This window comes from Onychostoma macrolepis, chromosome 07, assembly GCF_012432095.1.
Source record: "Onychostoma macrolepis isolate SWU-2019 chromosome 07, ASM1243209v1, whole genome shotgun sequence".
NCBI classification, from domain to species: Eukaryota; Metazoa; Chordata; class Actinopteri; order Cypriniformes; family Cyprinidae; genus Onychostoma; species Onychostoma macrolepis.
Window position 1 is genome coordinate 41,349,509 of NC_081161.1, and position 25,285 is coordinate 41,374,793.

The window sequence follows — 25,285 nt, forward strand, 5'->3', positions numbered from 1 at the left end:
TCATGGGACCTTTAAGACTGAAGACAGCACGCTTCTGTAATATGCCCTTTTGCAACCAAATTACAAAGGATCAACAATGCAGCTGACATTTGTTTTGCAGGTGTAAAAGAAATGTTCAGAAATGATTTACTGTGCCTGCAGGTTTTCTTACCATGCAATGTGGAAATGATTACACGGATGCATTTTATTTGATTAACCCTCATGTACTGTTCTAGTCATTTTGACTTTGCAAGGATTTTCTTTTTCCTGGAAGTGCTAGTAGTTCATATTATCGCATTGGACTTACTGACTTTTTAAAAACTTTTTTTTGTTGATATATTTGTGCCTTTGTTACACTTCTTGTGTTGCTTGTGAAAAATTTTGTCACATTGTTTTCTTTCAATTAGCACAGGTTTTTATTTCTTTTTGGAACTGAGTGATTGTAGTCGTCACTGATCTGAGGTTATGCACCTCAGTTTTTCAGTGAACATTGCCAAAACTATCCACAAATAATGCTCTTTTCACTCAGAAACCGAGGTGCAAAAGCTCAGAGCAATGAGGACTGACTAATCTGTTCCAAAAAGAAATACAAAATCTGTGCTAATTGAAAGAAGACATGTTGACAATTCAAGACTTGGTGATAATTTAGCATAATGAGAGATTTACAAGGCATCTTTAAAAGGCTGGCTATTTTTGACAGGGAACACCAATTTAGGTAAAAGATTTTCAGCACAGCACAAGAGTTAAAGGTGATTTTTTTTGCTGTTAAAATACATCCATTATGGCCCTTTTCTGAGTTGAATAAAACACAGCAGTCCAGCGGAAGTTATCAAAATGGAAAATGTCGCTAACAGCGTCATTAAACAATTACAGACAATGTGGAAACTTCACACACACTTTGTACAGACTGTAATGACTTTCAGAGCAAAACATTATAAGTGAATCTAGATTCTGTCTGGTTTAATTTTCTGTCTGGCATGCATCAGTAAAAAACACTGGAGAGAAAAAAAAGCAGATTGTTTGAGGTAGAGATGTGGACTGGATTGATGGGATCTGTCAGCAGTCCTGAGTCACTGCACAAATAATAAGGGCAAATTGTTCAAAGAATGCAAAAGTACATTGTGTCCTTTCTGTGCGCAGAACAGTTGCGTGTGTTTAGTATGAGCAGGTAATGGGAGACTGTTCACACCACAACATCTTCAGAGAGAGCAATTATCTGTGAGATTTGAAAGTTGACTGCAGACGTGCTTGATTTGCATAGTTATTTATCAGAAACATGATGAATTCAAATCCTACTGCTTGTAGTAATACAATGCAGCAAAAAATGATTAATCCTTTTTGTCTTATTGTCCAGTAAAATTATTTAAACTTTTAAAACATAATTTAAACTGACTTGTTTTTAGAGAACATATCCTGAATGAAGTTTAGTTTTCCTACCTTATTTCCAGACGCAAAAGTTTAGCAGATAATAAGAATTGAATCTTGAATTTATCTTGAATTATGTTAATGTTTCTTAACCCATGGCATTTTTTCATGTTTAAAAGCACAGTTCATCCAAAAATGAAAATGTGCTCACCCTCAGGCCATCCAAAATGTAGATGAGTTTGTTTCTTCATCAGATTTGGAGAAATTTAACTTTACATCACTTGCTCACCAATGGATCCTCTGCAGTGAATGGGTGCCGTCAGAATGAGAGTCCAAACAGCTGATAAAAACATCACAATAATCCACAGGTAATCCACACCGCTCCAGTCCATCAGTTAACATCTTGATAAGCCAAAGTCTGCAATGTTTCCCATTCTGACGGCACCCATTCACTGCAGAGGATTCATTGGTGAGCAAGTAATGTAATGTTAAATTTTAATGTAATGCTAACTCTTTTACATCTTGGATGGCCTGAGAGTGAGTAAATGTTCAGCAAATTTTCATTACTTTAAAGTATAAACCTCATTAAAAATGTATAAGTTAAAAAACAAAAAAATAGACAACACACATATAGATCAAAGATGACATCCTTTTCATAGAAATGAGAGAAATGTTGATTATAGATATATTTAATTTTAAACCTAATTACAAAAAAATAGTTCTCTCACTATGCATTTCCATTTCACTGAGAAGTCTAAAAACGCAGCAAATGCGTGCACAAGACTGCAAATACAGCCGCTTCATGTCAATATGCTTCATTTAAATCCCTTATGAAATCCATACCTGCCTTAATTCAACCCAACAGCTGCATCAGCAAACAGAAATGTGTCCTTTATGTGCATGGAATGCACTCATTCAGATTTAAATAAGCCACTCTCTATCCATTGATATGCCATTTGCAAATATCTGACTGAAAGCAGCGAGTTTAAAGAGATTTGTGGAACATCTTGTCTAAGTTTGTCCACTATTGCTGGGTGGATTCAAATTTCTACAGACCTCACAATGAGCAGAGTGCACTTTTCAAAACAGTGGATTTTACCATGGTAGATATGAATTAGTCAATGTATGCATACATATGGTTGTAATATTTATAATAGGCCTAGTCTATCACAATAAAAACCGGCTCTTTTTTCTTTGCCCTAAAACAAAGGCATTTTCTGAGAAATCTGGTTGAAGACAGACTTTTAATGCAGCAAAATCTAATGATGTAAAAGTGAACTTTAGATATAACTTGCAAATAAGTAATTACTATAATGGGAATTTTTTTATAGAAATGCAATCATAGTTAGAAAAACTGGACATTTATAAACATTTTAACAACCACAAATTAACCAGATTAAGGCATTTGGACATGTCTTAATGCCTTCAAATAACCTAAAAACATGTTTCTTATGGACTTATCTAAACGAATTGGTTTTATTTAATTTAAATATATTACTTAAGACATTCAGAATAAAATAGTCATTTTATTTTTACAACCATCGTTCAGTTTTACAGTGTACCTGAGAAACAGCATTTTAAGCCATTGTTTCAAACCAGTAAATAGTGCTTCAATACCAGCAGTGAGTGCGCCAAAGCTGACTGTGTCAGGGGGAAAAATTCCCTAGTTGGCAGGTTTGATGAGCAAGAAACCTTAGGAGGAACCAAGACTCAAAAGAGTATCCTGCAGTCACCGATATTCTGCTGTGACCGAGAGAAGGTTTGCTAGCACACATCTCTGTCTTCGCCACAATAAACCAGCTGAAAATCAATGTCAATATTGTGCCGAGAAGTATTTAATCTTCCTTGGCATTGATAGTTTTTCAAAACAGTGCCGTTAGAAAGCATCCACCGATTTCTCATTCTGCTGAGCTGCAAAGTCATATTAAGTTGTATCCAAATGGGATTTCTGGAGAATTCCTGCAGAAATCTCTGCAATGTTAAAATTAGATAAGAGTTAAGGCTGCACAATTAATCAAAATAAAACTGAAATCATTTATAACATTTAAAAATGAAGAAACTGAGACTGCCATAATTGCAGTTTTACATTTATTATGTAAAATGATTATATTTTTGAAAATTAATTGTACAGTGAAATAATAAAATAGTAATATTTCTTAGATATTTTTATGTAGTAATTATAATCATGTATGTATGTACAGTATGTATGTTCATATATAAATGAAGTCCTACAAACAGCACATTTAAAATAAAATAAAATAAAATATTGCCATTTTTATCTGAAAAATAACAATTATATTTTTTTTCCCTAAATTGTGCAGCCCTAGATAGAGTATTAAGATGTCTTCAAAGTTGCATTTAATATAAAAATCATAAAAATACTTTATAGGTGAAGTTTTGAGAGATTAGGCCAAGCTAAATAAGTAAAGCAGAGCATCTCAACTGGATCTGCTAACCGTAACCAAACCCAACAACTTTGTTTAGCCTACAAAAACAAACATCATTAATCAATGCATTATGCATTATGCATTATGCATTATGTACACCTGTCTTCCTTTATCATCCAATCCATATTCAATTGTTGTCAACTGCTGCACAGTAAACATCAATTTGTTTGCCATTCTAAAGTCTATATATAACAAGCAGATCGTTCTTGACCTCACAAAGAAAAACAAGCAGCTTGTGGAACTTCGAAATGAAGTTATTAGGAGGAGAAAAAAAAAAACCTAGAGAATGTGATTGCTATCGTTTTGGCTCTTCCTTTGAGCACTATGATGCTCGTTGTAGCAAAATGGAAAAAATGGCAGAAAGCCCAGAAACATCTAAGATCAGACCATCCTACCAAATTGAGCAGCTGAACAAGAGGAGCAATCGTTAAAGAAATGAACAAGACAGCAGCTACAACCCTGACAGAAGTGCAAAGCCTATTGGATGAAATGAGAGAAACTATCCCGCCATCACCCATCGTTCCAACACTTTAAAAGAGATTCTCATTGAGAGCGGCTAGAGAGAAGAGACTTCTGGGAGAGGCTAACATTAAATCAAACCTGAAGTTTGCTACACGACATCTGACAAAACCGGCAATCTTTTGCAGTCTGATGGCATTCTGGTCTGAATGTGAAGTACTGTATTCAGTGCAAAGCCAACCGCCCACGAAACACCATTCTGAACCAACCAGCATCATGGTCAGCAACCAGAGAAATGCGTTCAGGACAAAATCATCCTCCAGCAGCACAATGACCTCAAGCAAAGCAAAAACTATGGCTCGGCTTCAAAACATATACTGGAGCTAAATCGCTGCTTACTGCCTACGGTTACAAGCTAAAGCTGTCATACTCTGAGAAATATAAACAGTTTTTCATTTTTTGGAATTTTTTTTTTTTTTTTAAAGAAAGTAATGCTTTTATTCAGCAAGACTGCATTGCATTGATTTAAAGTGACAGTAAAGACTTTTATAATGTTACAAAAAATCTATTTCTGAACTTTCTATTAAGTAAATCATCCTGAAAAAAATGGATCGCAGTTTCCACAACAATATGAAACGGCACTATTGATTTCAACAATTGCTAATAATAATTCTTGATCAGCAAATCGGCATATTAGAATGATTTCTGAAGGATCATGTGACACTAATGATGCTGAAAATTCAGCTTTGATCGCAGGAATTGAATGAAAAATGTTTTATTCTCCTTTTCAATCATTTTACCCACCATTATGTTTTTTTATTTTAAATATTAAAGAAATATTCCAGGTTCAATACAAGGTCAATAAACAGCATTTGTGCAACAATCTTTATTAACACAAAAAAATTATTTAGGCAAAAGGAGGCACTTACAATTGAAGTCATTGGGGCCAATTTTCCTCTCTTTTTTTGCATTATTACAGCAAAGTTGCAAAATTGGATACAACTTTGTAAGTGATATTTTTCACACAAAATGCATGTGAACAAGCATATTGTTTACTTTTTTAAAGACAACCTAAACCAGAAAAATCAAAGGGTCAGATTTACTAACAGCTTGCGCCAACGCAAACACTCTTTTGCCATTAAAAACTACTGTCAGGATTTACTAAAGACATGCAGTGAAAAATTACAAATGAAAAGGCGTGAACAGTTATTTTGAGGCTGACCTTATTGCATATGCATTTGTAGAAGTTTCCCTTTCAGACACAAAATTCATGGGAGGAGAGTATTTAATGCAAGGTGTTTCACTAAGGTTTGCCGTAGTCAATTTACTGGTATTTGTGCCATTATTTAACACCCAAAAAAAGCATATCTTAACCCATTTTGTGCCTGTGTTGGTAGTAGACTATATGCACCTGATTATCATTGGCTCTGCTTGTTTACGTCTTGTCAGTAGATCATCCGCTCTTTCCACTCCCATCTGCACATTTATATCATTGTGATCTCACATGAATTTGCCCTGTTTAGTCAATCTGAGCCTAAATGGTAACCAACATTGTTCTGATTGAGCATCACTTGTATTGAACCTGGAATAAACATAACTGTTTTTTTAAACCTCATTGCAGTGCATTCTGGAATTTTTGTTTCCAAAAACGATCCACAAAAAATCACCAAAAAGAAGGTACCAAATAGTGCATATGAAGCACGTCTATGATGCATTAAAATGCTGTCTATGTAGGCGGCTCAAGAGATTTTGAAACAGAGCCTATTAAATAGCTTGACAAAAGGTTAGTATTCTGGAAAGGCCCAGCTAGACTTCACAGGCTTCAATCCAATTGAATTGGTGGTATGACTTGCTGAAATTGCAGTCCACTGATGCGCTACATCTAATTTGGAGAAAATTATTTTAGCATTAAAATCAGGAGGTGTAGAAGGAAAAAAATTCAATGGAATTCAACAGAGGAAGTGCTTTCCGCAGGCTCTGAATGTCAGCCATTGTTGAGTAAAATTCTCGAATATAATTAAACCAAAGGAAGATAAACACAGGTCAGCTTTAAACATCAGAATGAAAAGTCGCATACACACATACACACACACACTTCAGCCTCAAAGTTCTCCAGAACAGTCATCTTCACTTTTGAGAGCGATGCGCTTTCCTGAATCTGATGTAAGACATTCCAAACCCCCGGAGAACGAGGATGAAGGGATTTTTACAAGGCGTTTATTTGAAATTCGAACACTTTTGTGCCTGTGAGGAAGCGTTTTTTTCTAACTGCTGGAACTCGACATTTTCTCTGATGCAAAATTTCATCTAATGCCTCCAATCACCTAGTTTCTGTGAATTGCCATGATGAAATCCTGTTGACAGCACTGAAGTGTCACAGACAAAGACGGCAATCAGCTAGCTGTTATTTCAGCCGCACTTCACACTCCAACATCCCTGTTTCTGTGTATTTCTGTAAGTGCTGAGTAAGACTAATCAACCACGTGTAGAATTATTTTGTGTAGGTACTTGTAATTATTAGTGGTGCTTGCTAATGCAAAGTTTACTCATTAAAATCAGTAAATAATTTGTAACTGTGCATTAAAATACGCAAAAAGTTAAGTTTGCTCACTACATAGAATTTGTTAACAAAACATGTTTTTTGAACAGGGTGTCTATACACAAATGTACTACCTAGATGAACTGGTAGTGGTCGAGCAAATTTTTATTTATTTATTTTTTCTTCGATAGAAAGAAATCGATAGAGAGCATGGTGGCTGATACTATCACACTATTTAATTTAAAGATAATAAAAGCACATACAACTCCTAAAATGTAATTTATATTTATTCTACATATTTATATATTCAGATTTATTAAAATGTATTCACTCATGAAAACTGATTCATTAAAAAAATCTGTAAACTGAACCATTATTTAATTTTTTTATCTCACAATTTTGACTTTTTCTCAGAATTCTGAATTTACTCTTTTACTTTTTTAATTTAAAGATAATTTCGAATTTTTATCTCACAATTCGAATTATTTTTCTTGCAATTGCGAGTTCATCGCTCACAATTGTATTGACTTTTCTTCTTAGAAATGCGAGTTTATGTCGTAATTCACATCTCATAATTCCAAATTTATATATCACAATTGTGAGGGAAAAAGTAAGAATTATCAAAAAAGTCAAACTTACCTTTTTATTATTAATATTATCCTGTGGTGGAAACAAGCTTCCATAAACAGAAATCAAACTTTTCAGTACGTTTACTAATCATTTATTATCAGAACAGTAAATGAATGCAGAGATTGGGAACTCAATGCACTCAGACGCTGGTGTTCTCAGAACTGTCAAAATAAAAGTCCCGCTTCCAACACATTGACCAAATACAAAAACTTATCGGCCGATGCCGATAATTCAAAAATCCCAAATGTCAACCGATATATTGGCCTTGGCAATATATCAGCCGACCACTAAATGTGAGTGGCAGATTAGATGCAGTACACAGACGACCGTGACCTAAGCTTCATCACTGCTTTGCACCTTTAGTGAGGAGATTCAGAGCTATAACTGACCTTCCACTTTGATCTGGTTCCTCGTGCAGGAAGGACAAGGCAAGATGCTGAACTCCTCAGCCTGGTGCATGGAGTAATCTGTGCTGGCCACCACGATCCTGTCGCCGAATGTCCAACCCTGGGGTTCATCCGCGAGCTCCAAAATAGTGCAGTTAGACAAGGTGTCTATGGAGATGGAGGCCTGTGGACGCACTGTTGAAGGACACAACGCACACCTATTTAGCATGCACATATGGTCAATAACTGTCATGCCCTACATAAAGATTTATATGCATTGTTAGTCTAATCTGATCTGAGAGCCATTAAAGATGCATGAAACACATGCATGAGCTGCATTTAATCGCATATTGTATTTTATACATGACCAGGCAAAAGCTGACAGAAACGTTTCTCCTGAGCCAAGATCTTACGATCTCGTTTGTAATTAAATGATTGATAGATGATCCCCTAAAACCAATTTTACTCATAAATCAAATTCAGAAAGACACATTTATTAAAGTAAAGTCACTGTGAGACACAAGGTTACATGATGACACAGCCGTATGTCACATGCCAACGTTAATGAGAACATTATTCTTACAATTATGCATTTGGCAGGTGCTTTTATCCAAAGCATCTTGCAGTTCATTCAAGCAATACTTTTTATATGTTTCTTAGGAATCAAACTCATGTTCTTAGAGTTTCTAGGACATCGTTTATGTATTTTTATCCCCTAAAAGAGGAACTGAACACATTAAATCTGAAGTAATGCATTTTGAAAGTATGATTAATCATATTTTTTATCATGCATTCCTTGTTATGCATGAGAAAATACATAAAATAAGTTCACATAATGGCCACAATCTGTCATAATGTGACAAGAATTTTTCTAAATGTCTTTCAAAGCAAAAACAACCAGATGAAGAATTTAGTTGTAATCAGCCGGAGAAACTTTCAAGCTACGTGGCAGCATGTTAGCAATTACACAAATGGCATATTATCAACTAGCCTGCACTGAATTTTCAGACAGACAGTGGTTTGGATTAACACAAACCAATTTCAACCAATAAACAAGATGTTCCGATCCATTTTGGGAGAATAAAACACTGAAACATGTGAGTGAAGAATCCAGTTCTCTGGGAATTTCTGTGACCTCTGAGTTCTGTTAAAATCATTGACAGAAGGAGCGCTAAAATGTGTCACTTATGGCATGTGGACCTGCAATCTTTGTGAGCAGTTTAACTTGATTGACAATAAAGTGTCAGTTTTGGTGCACTCATGCACTCCAGATTATGTTTAGCGGAATAAAAATCAATGTGGAAAGTAGAGCTAGAAGTATATTTCTGAAGCTTTCTCATCCACTTTTGTCTAAATATAGGCTGCAAAGTGCACACTTTATTCGACAAGTGGAAGAGCCCAAGTTTGTAAACAGCTGACATTTAGCAGAAATTGTCCGAGCGGCCTGACACGCGCTGTTGAAGTGGAACTTATCATAAATCACTTCTAAAGGACGTTTTTACCATTTCTCCTTACTTTTGACAGAAATTACTTCTGAAATTCAACATCAACGTCTTAAAGCAAATATCAAATGTCATGCACAAACCATATAATTCACGTAATCTAATGTGTTTATGAGCTAAAGCAGGACATTTAAGAAAATGATAGATGGGACGGGACAGGCCAGGACAGGACTTTATCAATCAAAAAGGAAAGAAATACCAAAAATAAGAATAATTTTAGAAAATCTTATACCAAAAATACAATAAAATAAAATAAGTGCCCAAACCTAAATTAAGGATCAAGGCACAGAAATAATGCATCTTTTATGAATGTATAAATATAAAAGATTTCCACAGACGTCATATCGCTGCTTGCAGCTGCAGTGGTGCGAACGTTGCTAATGAGTGATGAAAGTCTCAAGTACAAGCAACTGTCAAGCATGGATGTAGATAATGTTTTATTTTATTACTTTAATAACTTTTGCGATCTGATTCATTTGATTTGATCTGTACGGGGCTATTTTTTTCATCCATCCTACCCACATTTTTGGTTTTTGGTTTATCCACTGACGGGGGTGGCAAAATGCAGCACAGGGAGCTGCATGGAAAAAGATAAGCACTAAGACAATTCATTTTTAATGACAGAGACGAACAGAGAGTGGGTTCAAATACTGCCCCAAATTTGTGGCACAGGTCCCCACGCCGTCCTAGAGGCCACTGCCGCCTTAGACGTCTGTCTGTCTGCTCAAAGATCAAAGCTTCACTAATAATTTATGAAGACACATATTATAGCTGTTAAACAGAATAAAACAGATGGAAAATATATATTGAACAAATTACTGCAGCCTTGGTGAGCATTAAAGACCTCTTTCAAAATCATAAAAAAAAAATAAATAAATCTTACCGACCCCAAACTTTTGAACAGTAGTGTAATGCGTACAAAAGGGTTATTATAGTTAACTAAAACTAAAACAGCAAAAACTGAAACTGAAAACTAAAAACAACTAAAACCATAAAAAACAACAAACAAAACAAAACTAAAATAACAAAAAGTAGTATGGAAATAAAAATAAATACAAACTACTATACATATAAAAAATGAACTATAACAAAACAGAAAAAAAACATTTAAATGAAAATGAAAACAGAAAATATAAAAATAAAAACTGATTCAAAATAGTAAAATATTCAAAATAATTGAAATATATTTAAAATATATACTGTAAATAATAACTAACTGATACTCAAATAACCTGGTGTACAAAAGGATGCCAAAACTGGAAAAGAATGTGATTTATTTAAGAATGCACAATATATAGGGTAATATTATCATTTTTATTATTATTTGTCTGATTAGGATTAGGGGCTGCTACCACTGTGCTGCTAATTATAAGGTTGAAACGCCTAATTTTACTTTTAATTGTTTGGTCAAATACAACTGCATTTCCAAACGTTTGTTAAGACAAAGTTAAACATCCATTTGACCCCATGCATACAGAAATATGCATACTGCTGCTATTCGCTTTCACTGAATGCAAAAGAGCAGCTTGAGGTACATTATACCTAAAATCTCCAATTGTGTTCTCTGGAACAGAGTTATAAAGGTTTGGAGTGACATGAGTAACTGATAGAAAGAGTTTCTCTGGAAGCCAAAAGCAGACTGCTTGAAACATACCGAGTTTGCCGCACAGGAAACGCACGCGGTAGTTGTGGCAAATCCCATCCACCTGCTCTTTGTTGAGGCATACAAAGCCATAGTTTCTGTCAAACTTGGAGAAGACTTCTCCTGTCATGTTGGCAGGGATGCCGTCAAAAGTTTCAGCCTGAAGGCAAAGGAAGACATTTTTCAATACAGTGAAATAGTCATTCTCTCACATACACTACCATTTAAAATTATGGGTCAGTAAGATTTTTTTTTTTTTTAAAGAATTTAATTATTTTATTTGACAAGGAAGCATTAAAAGGATTAAAAGTGACAAGACCTTTATAATGTTACAAAAGATTTCTATTTCAAATGAATGCTGTTCGTTAAAGAATCCTTTCCACAAAAATATGAAGCAATACAACAGTTTCAACATTGCTAATAATAAGAAATGTTTCTTGAGCAGCAAATCAGCATATCAGAATGATTTCTGAAGGATCACGTGACACTGAAGACTGGAGTAATGATGCTGAAAATTCAGCTTTGATCACAGGAATAAATTATATTTTAAAATATATTCAAATAGAAAACAGTTATTTAAATTGTAATAATATTTCAGAATTTGACTGTATTTTTGATCAAATAAATGCAGCCTTGGTGAACAAAAGAGGCTTAAAATGAAAACATTAAAATGACCCCAAACTTTTGAATAGTAGCGTAATGGATGTGATTTAAGTATGCACAATATATAGCGTTTTTAAATTATTATTTGTCTGGTTAGTCAGTGTTAGATTTTCTTATTTTTTCACATTTAAAACATGTATTCTATTTCATTGTTTCTCCTGTACTGAACATCATTAGGTTTTAATGTCTGATTACACTTACAATAAATAGTATTTTGTGGTTTAAAAACAAAGCAAAACATTTTTAATAATACTTACTGATTATCAGCCATAACATAAAATGTAAAATATAAGCATTTAATAATTCAGTAAGTACACTTTCAGATACAAAAGGTAAAGAGCTAATTTGGGTGGTACCCTAAGGTACAAATGCTAAATGGTACATTTTTGCACCTTGTTTACCCATAAAAGGTACATATTAGTACCATAAAGGTACCTATTAGTACTTCAAAAGTACATAGGCCTATAATAGTAACAGTTTTGCACCTTTTTTCAGAAAGTGTATGTAGTAAGTTAGTATTCACATGTTTACCTCAATATCAAGAGGGTTACTGCACAGACGCTCTGGAAAAGCTTTGTGGAGGTCGCTCAGTTTCTCCCAGTCACCTGACCCCCTCTCGTCATCACGGTCAAACCATTCAGTCCATTCGGCCTCTAAAAAAACCACACAAACAGACACACCGATTAAAGAGCTGCCACCCCTCCAGCGCTGCCCGACAGACAGGCTCTGTGTAGATATTAGTCTAATTTACATCTTTAATCTTCCTGTTTTGCAATTCTGCCTGTCAAAGCCTATTTATGCAGAGATAATTGCAGTTCGCCCTCCCTGTTTTGCCGTCTGTATTGCCAGACCTACAGGGAATTCAGCCTACTTTTCTTGCATTGCATTCAAATCAGACCAAACATAATAAAAAGACAACTCTGCCATGCAATCGAAAAGACGTTCCTCCTTCACTCTCTGCTGCGATCAGGGCACAAATCTCAAGCGTTCGCGCTGTTCGGGGGATACTTGAAAATGATTAGGAGTTATGTCAAATTAAAAAGAGCCCTTCAATGCAAAAGAGCTCTCAGGAGCCACTCCAAGAGTGTGGTGGAAAATTTACTGTGTATATGAACATGCGGGAAGTGAACTGGTGGCATACTGTAGTGTGTGTTGTATATTAAGTGATCCACTACTTGCAAAATCACTCCCATTCTTAGGGTTGCACTGTACTATTACTTAAAATGTGTAATGCACACTTTTTTATGGGTTTTAGGTCATGCCTATTAGCTTTAAGGTCAATATGCTGTGGTATTCTTGAAAGTTAACGAAACAAGTTGTTAGCATAGACACATAAAAAAATTAAAAAATGGGGCAAACCATATAACACCATATATAATTTTCACAGTATGCACATTCTCTGAATATATATGGTTATAACATATATAATATCCCCATAATAAAATCTGTATATGTACATAAATAAATAATATCTATATAATGATTTTTATGGTATTATATGTAGAAACCATATACAATAGTAACAATAAAATAATAGTAATAATACTAACCATAGTCAATATATATTTTGATGATTAAGATTTGATGATGGCAATTACATTTTAAAATATATTCACAAAGAAAACAGTTATATAACATTGTAATAATATTTCATGATATTTCAGTTTCTGCTGTATATTTGATCAAATAAACAGCCTTGGTGAGCGTAAGAAACTTCTTACAAAAACATGTATTATTATAAATATTATTTAAGAAGCCTATTAAACGCCACATTTTTCACAAACATTAACCAATCTTGCAGGCCCCAAACTTTTAAACCGTAGTGTATATCCAATAAAAGTTAACTCTCAGGAGTGCAATAGTATATCAATGGTCTCAAAGCTAAAAGTATTTCATGGGCTCAAACTTGTTCCCAGAATTCCAGAATAAAGTTCGCCCACTTTTTCCCATCTGTGCACTGTAATCATACGGCAGGACTTTAATTCTACATCTAAATGAGTTTATTCTCTGCCCATAATAAGATCTTGCACACTTGTTAACTAAATTATCACTTTGGTGATGAACAAACAGATGGCATCTTCAGAATGGGGATGTTCTGTGTGACTGTGTGATGGAGGCGCTGGTTGAGGATGTACAGGTGTAAGTGCTGGGCTGGGTAATTAAGCTGCTGGGACTCGGGGGCGAACAGAGAATAGAAATCTTTTGAAACATTCTAAAACTCCTTACTGTCACTTTTGATCAACTGAATGCATCCTTGCAGAATAAAAGTAATAATTTATTTAAAAAAAAATTCTGAACAGTAGTTTATATGTATTTTAAAGGGGCCGTAAACTGAGAAATCAAAATTCCCTTGATCTTTTGACATAAGAGGTCATTGTACTACAAAATCATCCTGTAAGTTTCAGAACTCAAAATGTTCTCATTAGTCTAAAAACAGATTATATTGAAGCCAGTCTGCCAAAACAACAGCTTGTGGAATGTTCTACTCTATGATGTAAGCCTCTGCAGAAGAAGATCAATGCCTGCTTCTACATCACTGCCTGTTTGTCCCCACCATCTGATTCGTGCATGTAGTGTTTACGAGAGAGGCGCAGGTCTACGCAGAAACCAAACGATAACAATGGCTCCAGAGACAACAAGACGCAGTGCCAAGTTGTGGAAAAACACATCTTTTTGCATCACCTTCCTTCTGATCCCAATATTAGGAAAGAGTGGACTAACTGTATTTTTAATGAAGACCAGGCCACGTCAGTAAGAACTCACTCCTTTGTTCACTTCATTTTACTGTGGATTCATTCACAAACAAGGCACAATTCGTCGCGGGATTTTTGGAAAGATTGAAACAGACGATGCTGTGCGACTATACTGGATCTGACAGTAATGTCGCAACGCACAAGTGTGAGTAACTCTTTTTATTATGTGATCACTATTGCTTTGCCTCTACTTACAGATCGTTTGATATGTACTGAGTATTTATGTGTTTTTAATCTAAATCACAGCAGCATCCATCTGTGAAGGATGTAGGCTGTCAAACATACACATCTCTTAGCCAATCACAGCAGTGGGCGTTTACTTCTGAGTCAACAATCTGCCACGCCTATTCAAACAAAGCGTTCTGATGAGGGGGGTCAAAACAGGACAGAAAATAGCCTATTACTTCTACATTATTATGTTTTTGATGTAAAAATCTTGATAACATTAAAAGCGAACCTCAAAGAACAGTACAAAAAAAAAAAAGAAATGACAGTTCATGACCCTTTTAAACATCAAATATGGAAATATATTCAAATTGGCTATGATTTTATGTTCTTCATTTTTTTTCAAAACAACTGTTTGTTGCTAGATATTATCGTATTGCCTGGTTAAGACATGGCGTCAAACATTTTTATAAAGCCCTGCTGGAAAGGCTGGCACAGCTGGTCACCAGAACTTGCTTTAACCAGCAAGACATCAACAAGAAAGACCATACTATGAGACACACTAGTTAAAGGTATAGTTCGCCCCATTTCCATGTCATTCTAACCCTGCATTATTCATTCTTTCAGGAAACACAACAGGAGATGTTAGACAGTACGTCTGAGCTGGGTTTTCTTTTTTCATGTTTCAAAGGTGGAGTGTGATTTATAATGCCAAGCTTCAAAACGAACAAGAACTCAACATGAAATCACCATAAAAGTAGCTCATCTGACCAGAGGTTGTGCTACAAATAATCATTATCCGTCACTTTGATGCACCGGTTGTGCATTTCCTGTTATGTTCTATTTTTGTCGATCTGTAAAATACTGTAACGCTTGGTATTTTTAATGTGACACTGATATCTTCTCTTGCAGGAAAAATAACTCTTGTTCTGCTAGAGCTTTTTTTAGTTTCACCAACCGCTGAGTTGCAGGTTCTTGGCATTTTCATTTTTCTTTGCTCTCACAATCTGAAAGAGACCTTAGATTTAATGAACAATATCGCATGAATCATTCCACCGGACTACACTTGGAAACTCTTGTTTCTCTCCTCAAATCTTCTCTCATTTATTTTCACAGAGTGTCTTTTTCTTCATTTTTAATCCACTAGTGTCTTTGACTGTGAGAATGTCTCTAAAGTAGAGAAATGCAATAGACCCAGTGCCTCCTTTCTAATCTGTCAACATGATGGAAAATGTCAGTCAATCTTTTTAAAATTCAGTAAATGATGGAACAAGTCTTCTAAAGTCATGTGATCACTTTGTGAGAAACAGACTGACATTTTGATCTGCTACTTTCATGGTGCTTTTTGTCCAATTCAGAGTCTAACAGTCTTTATTATGCTGCCCCTACACTGTTATTTTTATTTATTCTATATAAAATATATACAAATATTTGTAATAAATGCATGTATTATATTTTTATATTTTCATTTAATAAATTTAAAAATAATATAATTTGAATACATTTACATGTTTATTTGTAATAAAATATATTTTAATATATGAAATTATATATATGAATTTAATATCATTTTAATAAATTTACATATTATATTTACTTCTTGTATAATAAACTAATATATTTTGATATATCTTGATGAACTGAATATAAATATAATGTTAATAATAATATATTTAATGCAATATGAAAGATAAATATATAAATTATACTCCCTCTTTATGATTTGAATATAAATGTGATTTTAATAAATTTACATATATTTATTTCTTATATAATAAAATAGAATATATTTCAATATTATATGAATTAAAATATATTATATACATATATACATATGAAAACATGAATATTTCTTTGGAAAAAGAAATCTTTTTTGGAACATTATAAATGTCTTTACTGTCATGCTTGATCGGTTTAATGCATCCTTACTTTATAAAAGTATTGTTCACAGATAAATGCATGTTTTTGTCTATTTTGAAAGTTAACAGACCCTATTCTGCTAAACTTCTCCTGTTGTGCTCCCCAAAAGAAAAAAATACACCATGAGTAAATGAAAATATATATAAAAATTGACTGAACTATTCCAATAAGTTTTGCTGTTCCACCAGCTAGATACCGGCATAAACCAACCCGGACCTGAAAATGAGTCATGATTGTGTGTGTTTAGTGGAGGTGGTGAGGTGTGTTTGTACCTTGAACCCACTGACTGATGGTGGTGATGGTGAAATGCTCTCCGTAACCTGAGTGAAACACCCGAGAGCTTCTGGCCTCAGACGAAGCCTTGGTTCCTGAACAAACAAACACACACAAAACTCCAGCATCAGCTCGCCTTCAAGATATTTCCTTTCTGAGCTGCTGTTTGCTTTCCATCACTGGTCAAACAAGTGGGCAAAAGAGGCTCACCCTGATAGACGGCATGGTCCTCGACCGCTGAGGACGCGTCCCCTTTGACTGTAATAAAACTCCACGGATGCCTGCAGAGAAACACACACAGGAGAGAGAGCAAGGTGTGTGAGGGACAAATAAGTCAGAAGATTTGGCCATGAATAAGTTGTCCCTCCTAGACAAACATTCTGACTTTCACTGCTGTAAATGATGTTGACTTAAGGTGTGATTGGCGGCTCGAGCTTCTCAGAGAGGACAACACCAGAGTTTCCCATCAGCCCCTGCTTCACTCTGGGAGAAGCAGCCTGACTGACACCATCATCAGGACAATTTTCTTCAGCTAGACCAGACTGACAGACCAAAGAGGTGTCGCTGCTCCATCTGTACAGCCAGAACGCAACGCCCACCACATGCAACGATGTACATATTTCGGGAGGAAATTCTTTTTCTCAGATAGATTCTGCTTTGTGAGTTTGTTGACATGGCCTTTTAAATGTGACCCACATTAAACGACTTTTGCTCGTTCATTCTGGTGAGTGTTTACATTCCTCCGCAAGCGCACGTGAGCTGGGCTTTACAGAAACTCGCTTATATGATCACAGAGAGTGAGCAACAACACCCGGACTCTGTTTTAATCATTCTCGGGGACTTTAATAAAGCAAATCTCTCACGTGAACTGCCAAAATACAGACAGCATGTTACATGGCCCACCAGAGACAGTAATATACTGGATCACTGTTACACAGCAATAAAGGATGCATATCACTCTGTCCCACGGGCAGCTTTGGGGCTCTCTGATCACTGTTTAGTTCATCTCATACCGACCTACAGGCAGAAACTTAAATCAGCTAAACCTGTATTAAGGACTGTAAAAAGATGGACTAATGAAGCAGAGTGGGATTTACAAGCCTATTTCTCTCTCACTGATTGGACTGTTTTTGAAGCTGCTGCCACCGATCACGAGCTCACAGAGACTATAACATCATATATCAGTTTCTGTGAAGATATGTGCATTCCTACCAGGACTCATCTAACTTACAACAACGACAAACCATGGTTCACTGCAAAACTTAGCCAGCTCCGTCAGGCCAAAGAAGATGCTCGCTGGAATGGGGACAGAGTCTTGTACAAACAGGCCAAATACACACTGGAAAAGGAGATCAGAGTGGCAAAGAGGAATTATTCCGAAAAGCTACAGATTCAGTTGTCTTCTAGTGACACGGCTTCAGTGTGGAAAAGTTTTAAAAGACATCACCAATTACAAGACACCATCCCCCAGCACTCTGGAGAATCAACAACTGGCAGACGATCTGAACGAGTTCTACTGCAGGTTTGAAAAAACACCATTCATACCTCCTGCAACCCCCGTCTCCCCCACACCTGCAATTCAGTTCAGTGAAGATGATGTGCGTCAGGTCTTCAGAAAGAACAAGAGAAGAAAGGCACCAGGCCCAGACGGTGTGACACCAGCCTGTCTGAAAACTTGCGCTGACCAGCTGGCCCCCATCTTCACACAGATCTTCAACAGATCACTGGAGCTGTGTGAAGTTCCCTCATGCTTCAAACGCCCTACCATCATCCCCGTCCCAAAGAAACCCAAAATTACTGGACTTAATGACTACAGACATATGGCTCTAACGTCTGTGGTCATGAAATCATTTGAAATCACCCTTACTGGACCCCCTGCAGTTTGCCTACAGAGCAAACAGGTCTGTGGACGATGCAGTCAATATGGGACTGCATTATGTTCTGCAGCATCTGGACAGACCAGGGACTTATGTGAGGATCCTGTTTGTAGACTTTAGCTCTGCTTTTAACACCATCATCCCATCATTCCTTCAGCCCAAATTAACTCAGCTCTCCGTGCCCACCTCCATCTGTCAGTGGATCACCAGCTTCCTGACAGACAGGCAGCAGCTAGTGAGCCTAGGAAAATTCTCATCCAGCACCCACACCATCAGCACTGGTGCCCCTCAGGGCTGTGTTCTCTCAATTGTCTATATTATATATTGTGTTTTTTTGCTATTTTGTACATTGTCTATTTTGTATATTTGTATATTATTCTTTTTATTATCTGTGTCTTGTCTTGTCGCTGTCATTCTGTTGCACTGTGGAGTTTCTGTCACTAAAACAAATTCCTCGTATGTGTAAACATACCTGGCAATAAAGCTCATTCTGATTCTGATTCTGATTAGTGGTCTGAAACAGTCAAACGCCAGGGGTTTTATCGTTAACAAAATCTAAAACCATAAATAATTAAATAAATAAATAACTTGAAATACAAAACTTTAACTAAAAAAATGTATATACATATGAATGAGAACGTTTCCTTAAAAAATAGGAAATAAATAAAAAAATGTTAATTCAAAAAATAAAATCTTAAATATATAGCTGTACTTTTTAGAAAACAAACTTGCAAAATTGCAAAACAAAATGTAATTGATTTTTGAATAAATATTTTTAACAGTTTTAAATATGCATAAAATTCAAGTCATTAATGTTTGCCTACAAAACCACCTCTGGCTCTGCACCCCTTTATCTAAATACACTACTTCAGACTTATGTGCCTCTAGAACAGTGGTTTTCAATCCTGGTCCTGGGGACCCACTGCTCTGCACATTTTGTGAGTCTCCCTTATTTTACACACCTGATTGAGATCATCAGCTCATTAGGTGAGAGATTCATGTACTGAACTTGAGTGTGTCAGATAAGGGAGACATACAAAATGTGCAGAGCAGTGGGTCCCCAGGACCAGGATTGAAAACCACTGCTCTCGAAGCTTGCGTTCTGCAAGTGAACGTCGCTTTATTGTTTATCCCAAAGAGGCACAAAATCACTTTCACAGACTTTTTCATTAACTGTTCCCTCCTGGTGGAATGATCGGCCCGACTCAATCCGAGCAGCTGAATCCTCACCCATCTTCAAGAAATGGCTAAAAACACATCTCCTCCATCTTTATTTGACCCTCTAACTATAGCACTCTCTATTCTAATTCTATTTTATCTATCCGTCTTCTTTGTATCTATCTGACCCTCTAACTCTAGCTTTCTTTCTTTTTTAATTCTATCTACTTGTTAATGCACTAACTAATATTAACTAACAATGAGCAATACATTTGTTAAAGTATTTAATAACTTTTGTTAACATTAGTTAACAAAAATACTAGTGTTTATTGTTAATTCATGTTAGCTCAGGTCCATTACATAATATTAACAGATATAACATCTGGTTTTAATAATGCATTACTAAAATATTGGAATTAACATTAACTTGTTAGTCCATGTTAGCTATATGTAGTATGTTTAGCTAATGTTAACAAATGGAACCTTAATGTAAAATGTAACTACGTACTTTACTCTTCCAAGGCAGGCAAATGAGAAATTGTTTGGTCACACTTTATTTGGTGACCAAATCTCACTATTAACTAATTATTAACTATAATTTGTGCCTCAATAAACTCATAATTTGCTGCTTATTAATAGTTAGGTTGTTAAGTTTGGGTATATGGTCATGCAGAATAAGGTATTAATATGTAATTTAAAATTACTAATAAATAGCCAGTATGCTAGTAATATGTATGCTGATAAGCAACCAGTTAATAGTGATAATTGCTCGCTAAAAATGTAAGTGCTACCAATAGTTTAATTCATTTTCAAATATATGTTTTCAATAAATAATAGTATTAGTTTTTCTTTTAAAAAGAAACTAATGAGGACTAAAGCCAGAATACTTTGTACAAATATGCAAACTAAACATACTTAACGTGTGCTCTTGTGTTGCTATGACTCACATCCAGCCGCTCTATTCACCGACCGCCTACTGCATACACATTCAACTAATCACCGCAATTGCAAGTTTGCCATATAAGTGGCAGTAAATTTTTTGAAAGATACTCTTTATAGCTTTATAGGAAGGCACTTAACAAATAAACATGCCAATGTGCCACTGGCCATTCTCACTGGCTTCCATCAATTTCACATCTAAGGAAGCAAGTACGCTCTTTTGAGTTAGAGTTAGAAACTCATGAAATCTGCCTGAATATATATATACAAAATCAAGTAGGCACATTCAACAGCATTGTGAATATAACCATTCTGAGTTTATATATAAATATATACATTGCCCCATCCTTAAAAGGCATCTGAGCTGAGCTATTTTTTCCTGATGTGGTTGGATTTGTGTATGGGAAACATAAGTCATTATGTGGGATTATTTAAATGTGAGCGATTGTAAAGTTTAGGAGCAAATGACTTTCCCAGGCATCACATGTTGCACAGATTCTGGATTGTAGCTTGGTGTTTCATTAAACATTTTAATTACTCCAAAGTTGTTATCTGTCACAGCTATGCTGATAATATTCTCACAGCCAAGCTTCACTCATGTAAACAACAATTTCATTCGCACAAGCCGCAGCATTTCCTAACCAACCCTGAGAAAAATCACTCAGAGGTTGATGTTTCATAGTTTAGGAGACCTAATGGAGGTTTCGGTTTCATTTAAATATCAGCTTTGTCTCTGCTAAAATCCCATAAGAGAAAGAAAAATTAAATGAGACAATTGTTGATGTTCAAAGAGAGCATGCAGCTATAAATTAAAGTCTGTGATTTTTCATTCCTAATTCATAACGATCTGCAGTCCATTTGCAACATTCTAGGATTCGTTCTAGTAATTTTCTAGTAATGACTTCATAAATTCATGCAATTTATATTCCATAAACTGAAAGGGCTTCCCAAACCCTGTTCCAGGAGATGGACCATCCCGCAAAATTCAGTTCCAACTCTAATCAAACACACCTGAACCACCTGAATCATGCACTGCATCCCATTTTCATTATTATCCATCCTAAATAGTATGCGATCAGAATTAGATTGTATACTTTGGTAGATTTTCATAATGTGCATCTACATGCCTTTTAGGCTATTATAGCACACAATCCTTTGTGCAACAGAATAAATTGCAGCTAATGATTTCAAACTGGCTTGCTTTGTATTTTTATGCTTTCTTTTTTTATTACCCCTTTTAATATTCCAGTCTGTCAAGCACTTTGAGTTGCATTTTATGTATGAAGGCAGAAAAGGTGCTATACAAGTATTATTATTTTTATTTTTTTCCATACCCTTGAGGCATATTTTATGCATTTCCATCAAACGCTCCATAAAAGTTTCCTCTAGTTTGTAAGCTCTAATAGAGTTGTGTGCAGGAAGGTAGAACTACAGGAACAGGGTTTGCCACTTATTTAGATGCTATTTCAAGAAATATATTTCACTGGTTTCAGACCAGCAGCGATACAAAGAGGAAAATGTGAACGCAGGCAAGCTGATACCTGACTGGACCAAATTGCTCTAAATTCAGTATCCAATTTTCAACTAATGCTAAAGCAAATTCCAGACTGGTCATGGATAAGCAACTATTGCAAAGTTGGAAACTGATCATAGTACCGGAATCCGAGTCGATGGAAGTGTTGGCTACCCAGCTTAGTCAGAGCCTTTTTAGCCAGATCCTCCAGGTTGTTGGATCCTTCGTCATTAACCACCAAGGCCAAGATCTGCCCAGTTTCCACCTCGTCTACATACTGGGCCAGTCGTCTGCTCTCGTCCTTGCTCCTATATGTGTCAAACCTACACACACACACAAACGTAAAAGTGGGTCACGGAGATTAATCATAGACCAGTCAAGGAACGGTTACAGAAGCCAGTAAGCATACGGAGTATGAATGATTTTTCTGAAGGCTGTGATTCAATAACAGACGCTCATTTCTGTGATGAAAAATAGTCATAGATCAATCGCCTGCGATGATGCCAACTTGGAAGCGCTGTTTGTTTTGACAGTCGATTTGTAATTACTGTTTTAATTCCAACTGCACATTAAAACCATCAGTTAGTTGGTTTTACATGATGTACTGAAGTAACGAGCTTTAATCTGTCAAGAAGCAAGCCTGCATTAATTAGGAACGAACTTTAAGAACAAGAAATGTGGAGGAGAGATGGTGTCCCACTGACCTATCAGTGTGCAGAACCTCTCCGGTCTTGGGGTTGATGACGTGAATGATGATGCCTCTGTTGCCCCAGCTCCTTTCGAAACGGTAGCTGTTCTCATTGCCCTGCCCAGGATGGAGGGTTTTGTTCAGGAACGTCCAGGACAGCTTCTTTTTGCCATGAATCTCCAAGGTTCCTCCGGTTCCTACACCAATGTACTTGCGGCCAAAATAACTGTGTTTGACCTCGGTGTCATCAGACCTTTTTCAAAACAACAAGAAATCAGTTTATCAGATCGTCCAATGAATTCAGAATTGAACAGAATGCATTTTAAATTCCAGATTTAAGATGGCAAAGGATTGTGATTCTAAATTTATGTATATATTTATTTATTTTTTTTAATTCCATGTCAGCAGCTACAAAAATATAAGGGAATATATTGGAAAATATAATGTGATGTATTAAATAATACATTTCCATATATGGGAAACTAGTGAGTATATTTTTAAATATATTGCAATATATGCACGGGCCATAAATGGCTATATATTGATACATATGAAAAATATATAGCAATGAATGCAAAAATTGCAATCAGTGAATCATTTAATATGATATGTTCAAAATCGCTGATTCATTCAAGAATGAAACAAAAGTGACTTTTTTTGAGTGAGTCATTGAATCACTCTTTGAACCAGTTTGTTCAATCAATTTGTAACAGCTAGTTTATAATAATAAATATTCACATGACAATAAAATGTAAATGTTTTAGCTGTCTTTCACCCTAGTGACAAATGATGTCAAGTCCACACTATTATTTTAAGTATGTTTGGGAAAATGTAAGCTAAATATTTTATGTAAACTTTTAATTTACATTTTTGAATTACATACTTCCATATTTTTATGTTTATGATTTTTTTTTTTTTAAATGAAGCAAAGAACATTTTGTCAGAAGCTCCAGTAAACTGTTAATTTGTTTTGTAGACTAATATTCAACAATATTGTGAATCAGATATTTTGTGTGCAAATTGTTTTAAAAAAAGTCAAAAAAAATTTTTTTTTATCTAGAATCATGCGGATCTACCAGAATGCACTGCTTGTACTGAATTAAAATTCCTGCATTCAAATTGCATTTGATTCAAATTACCATTCCAAAGATTCAAATTACCATTTAACTTCCAGTACGGTTTGGCCAATTCAAATTCGCAGTCAAGAACTGAATGGCAGTCAGTTAACCGATTCTGAGTTTAGCCCAAATCCTTTAAGATTGCTTAAAATTACAGGTTTAAAACATTTATGTCCATCAAATTCTCCTCCAAAACTTTCTGTACTCTGTAAGTGCCCTTATGAAGGCTGCAGGAGTGTTTCAGCAAGTCTGATGATATTTCAAAGCCTGTATTCACACCTGCCAAAGAGAGAGATGGTGAGGTTGCCTTTGTAAGGGCATTCTGGACTGCCGATGTGAAGTTCACCCTTGTTCCCGATGAGGATGTGCTTAGCCCGCAGAAAAATGGGTCGACTGGAATCAGCGATCACAAGCTTCCCTAAAAAGAACAAACAAAATCAAGCCAGTCCTGATCTTTCACCCTTGATTTTCAACCAGTGAGGATGTTTTCCAACGAAAAGATGATTACTGGCATGGAATGTGATGGAATTCCCCCATCAAATATTCCACGCTCAGGGCGACACTGAGATTAAATGTGTTTTGATTTAAGCCTGTCAAGGCTCTTGTCAAGCTTTGACGGACGTAAATCTTCATGGCACTTTAATGTTGTGGAGATGTTTGAAAGAGTTTTATTAGGAAGATCTACCTCCGTTGAGGATCTCGATGGAATGGATGGTCGCGGATGAGGTGAGGATGACTTTGCGGCCGTAACCGATGGTTACTCTGTGGGCTTCATTGTGACCGGGAGTCCAAGGTTGTAGTCCAGGCAGCTTATCTGGACAAACTGGAAAAGATATAGACATTTAAGTGTGAATAAGTAACAGAAGTCATGCTGCATGTTCAGAAATACACAGTCACCTTTCCATTAGATTCTCATTTAATGAAAAATAAAACTTTCCTTGAGCTTCTGAGATTAAAAAGCTTAACATACTATGAAAACATAACTTTCAGAACTCAAAATGTCCTTTCCAAGAAGAAAAAAACTTTGCGGCTGTAATAAATCAACCTCAGGGTCACAAATATATATATATATATATATATATATATATATATATATATATATATATATATATATATATATATATATATATATATATATGATACAAGGAAAAAACTTCAAATGAAACAAACATTTTAAGATGTCAACCGAAATGACCTATATATCTCAGATGTCTAGACTAAAAATTGACCATGATAACTCTTCAGTTCATCTGCTATTACTGCGTTGAT

General features: G+C 35.5%; 1 protein-coding gene across 5 annotated transcripts in view; it reads right to left on the bottom strand.

Moving 5' to 3' along the window:
- The window catches only part of LOC131543563 (cell migration-inducing and hyaluronan-binding protein-like), a 141,644-nt gene that overhangs the window by 46,293 nt on the left and 70,066 nt on the right, over positions 1-25,285 (bottom strand). For all 5 annotated transcript variants that reach the window (XM_058781022.1, XM_058781025.1, XM_058781023.1 and 2 more), the window contains 9 exons: positions 24,702-24,839; positions 24,296-24,434; positions 22,915-23,151; positions 22,354-22,533; positions 16,934-17,004; positions 16,723-16,818; positions 12,144-12,265; positions 10,962-11,109; positions 7,809-8,000 (listed from right to left, as the gene is read on the bottom strand). In XM_058781022.1, the coding sequence (XP_058637005.1) occupies positions 7,809-8,000; positions 10,962-11,109; positions 12,144-12,265; positions 16,723-16,818; positions 16,934-17,004; positions 22,354-22,533; positions 22,915-23,151; positions 24,296-24,434; positions 24,702-24,839 (1,323 nt within the window). The remainder of the gene's footprint in view (positions 1-7,808; positions 8,001-10,961; positions 11,110-12,143; positions 12,266-16,722; positions 16,819-16,933; positions 17,005-22,353; positions 22,534-22,914; positions 23,152-24,295; positions 24,435-24,701; positions 24,840-25,285) is intronic.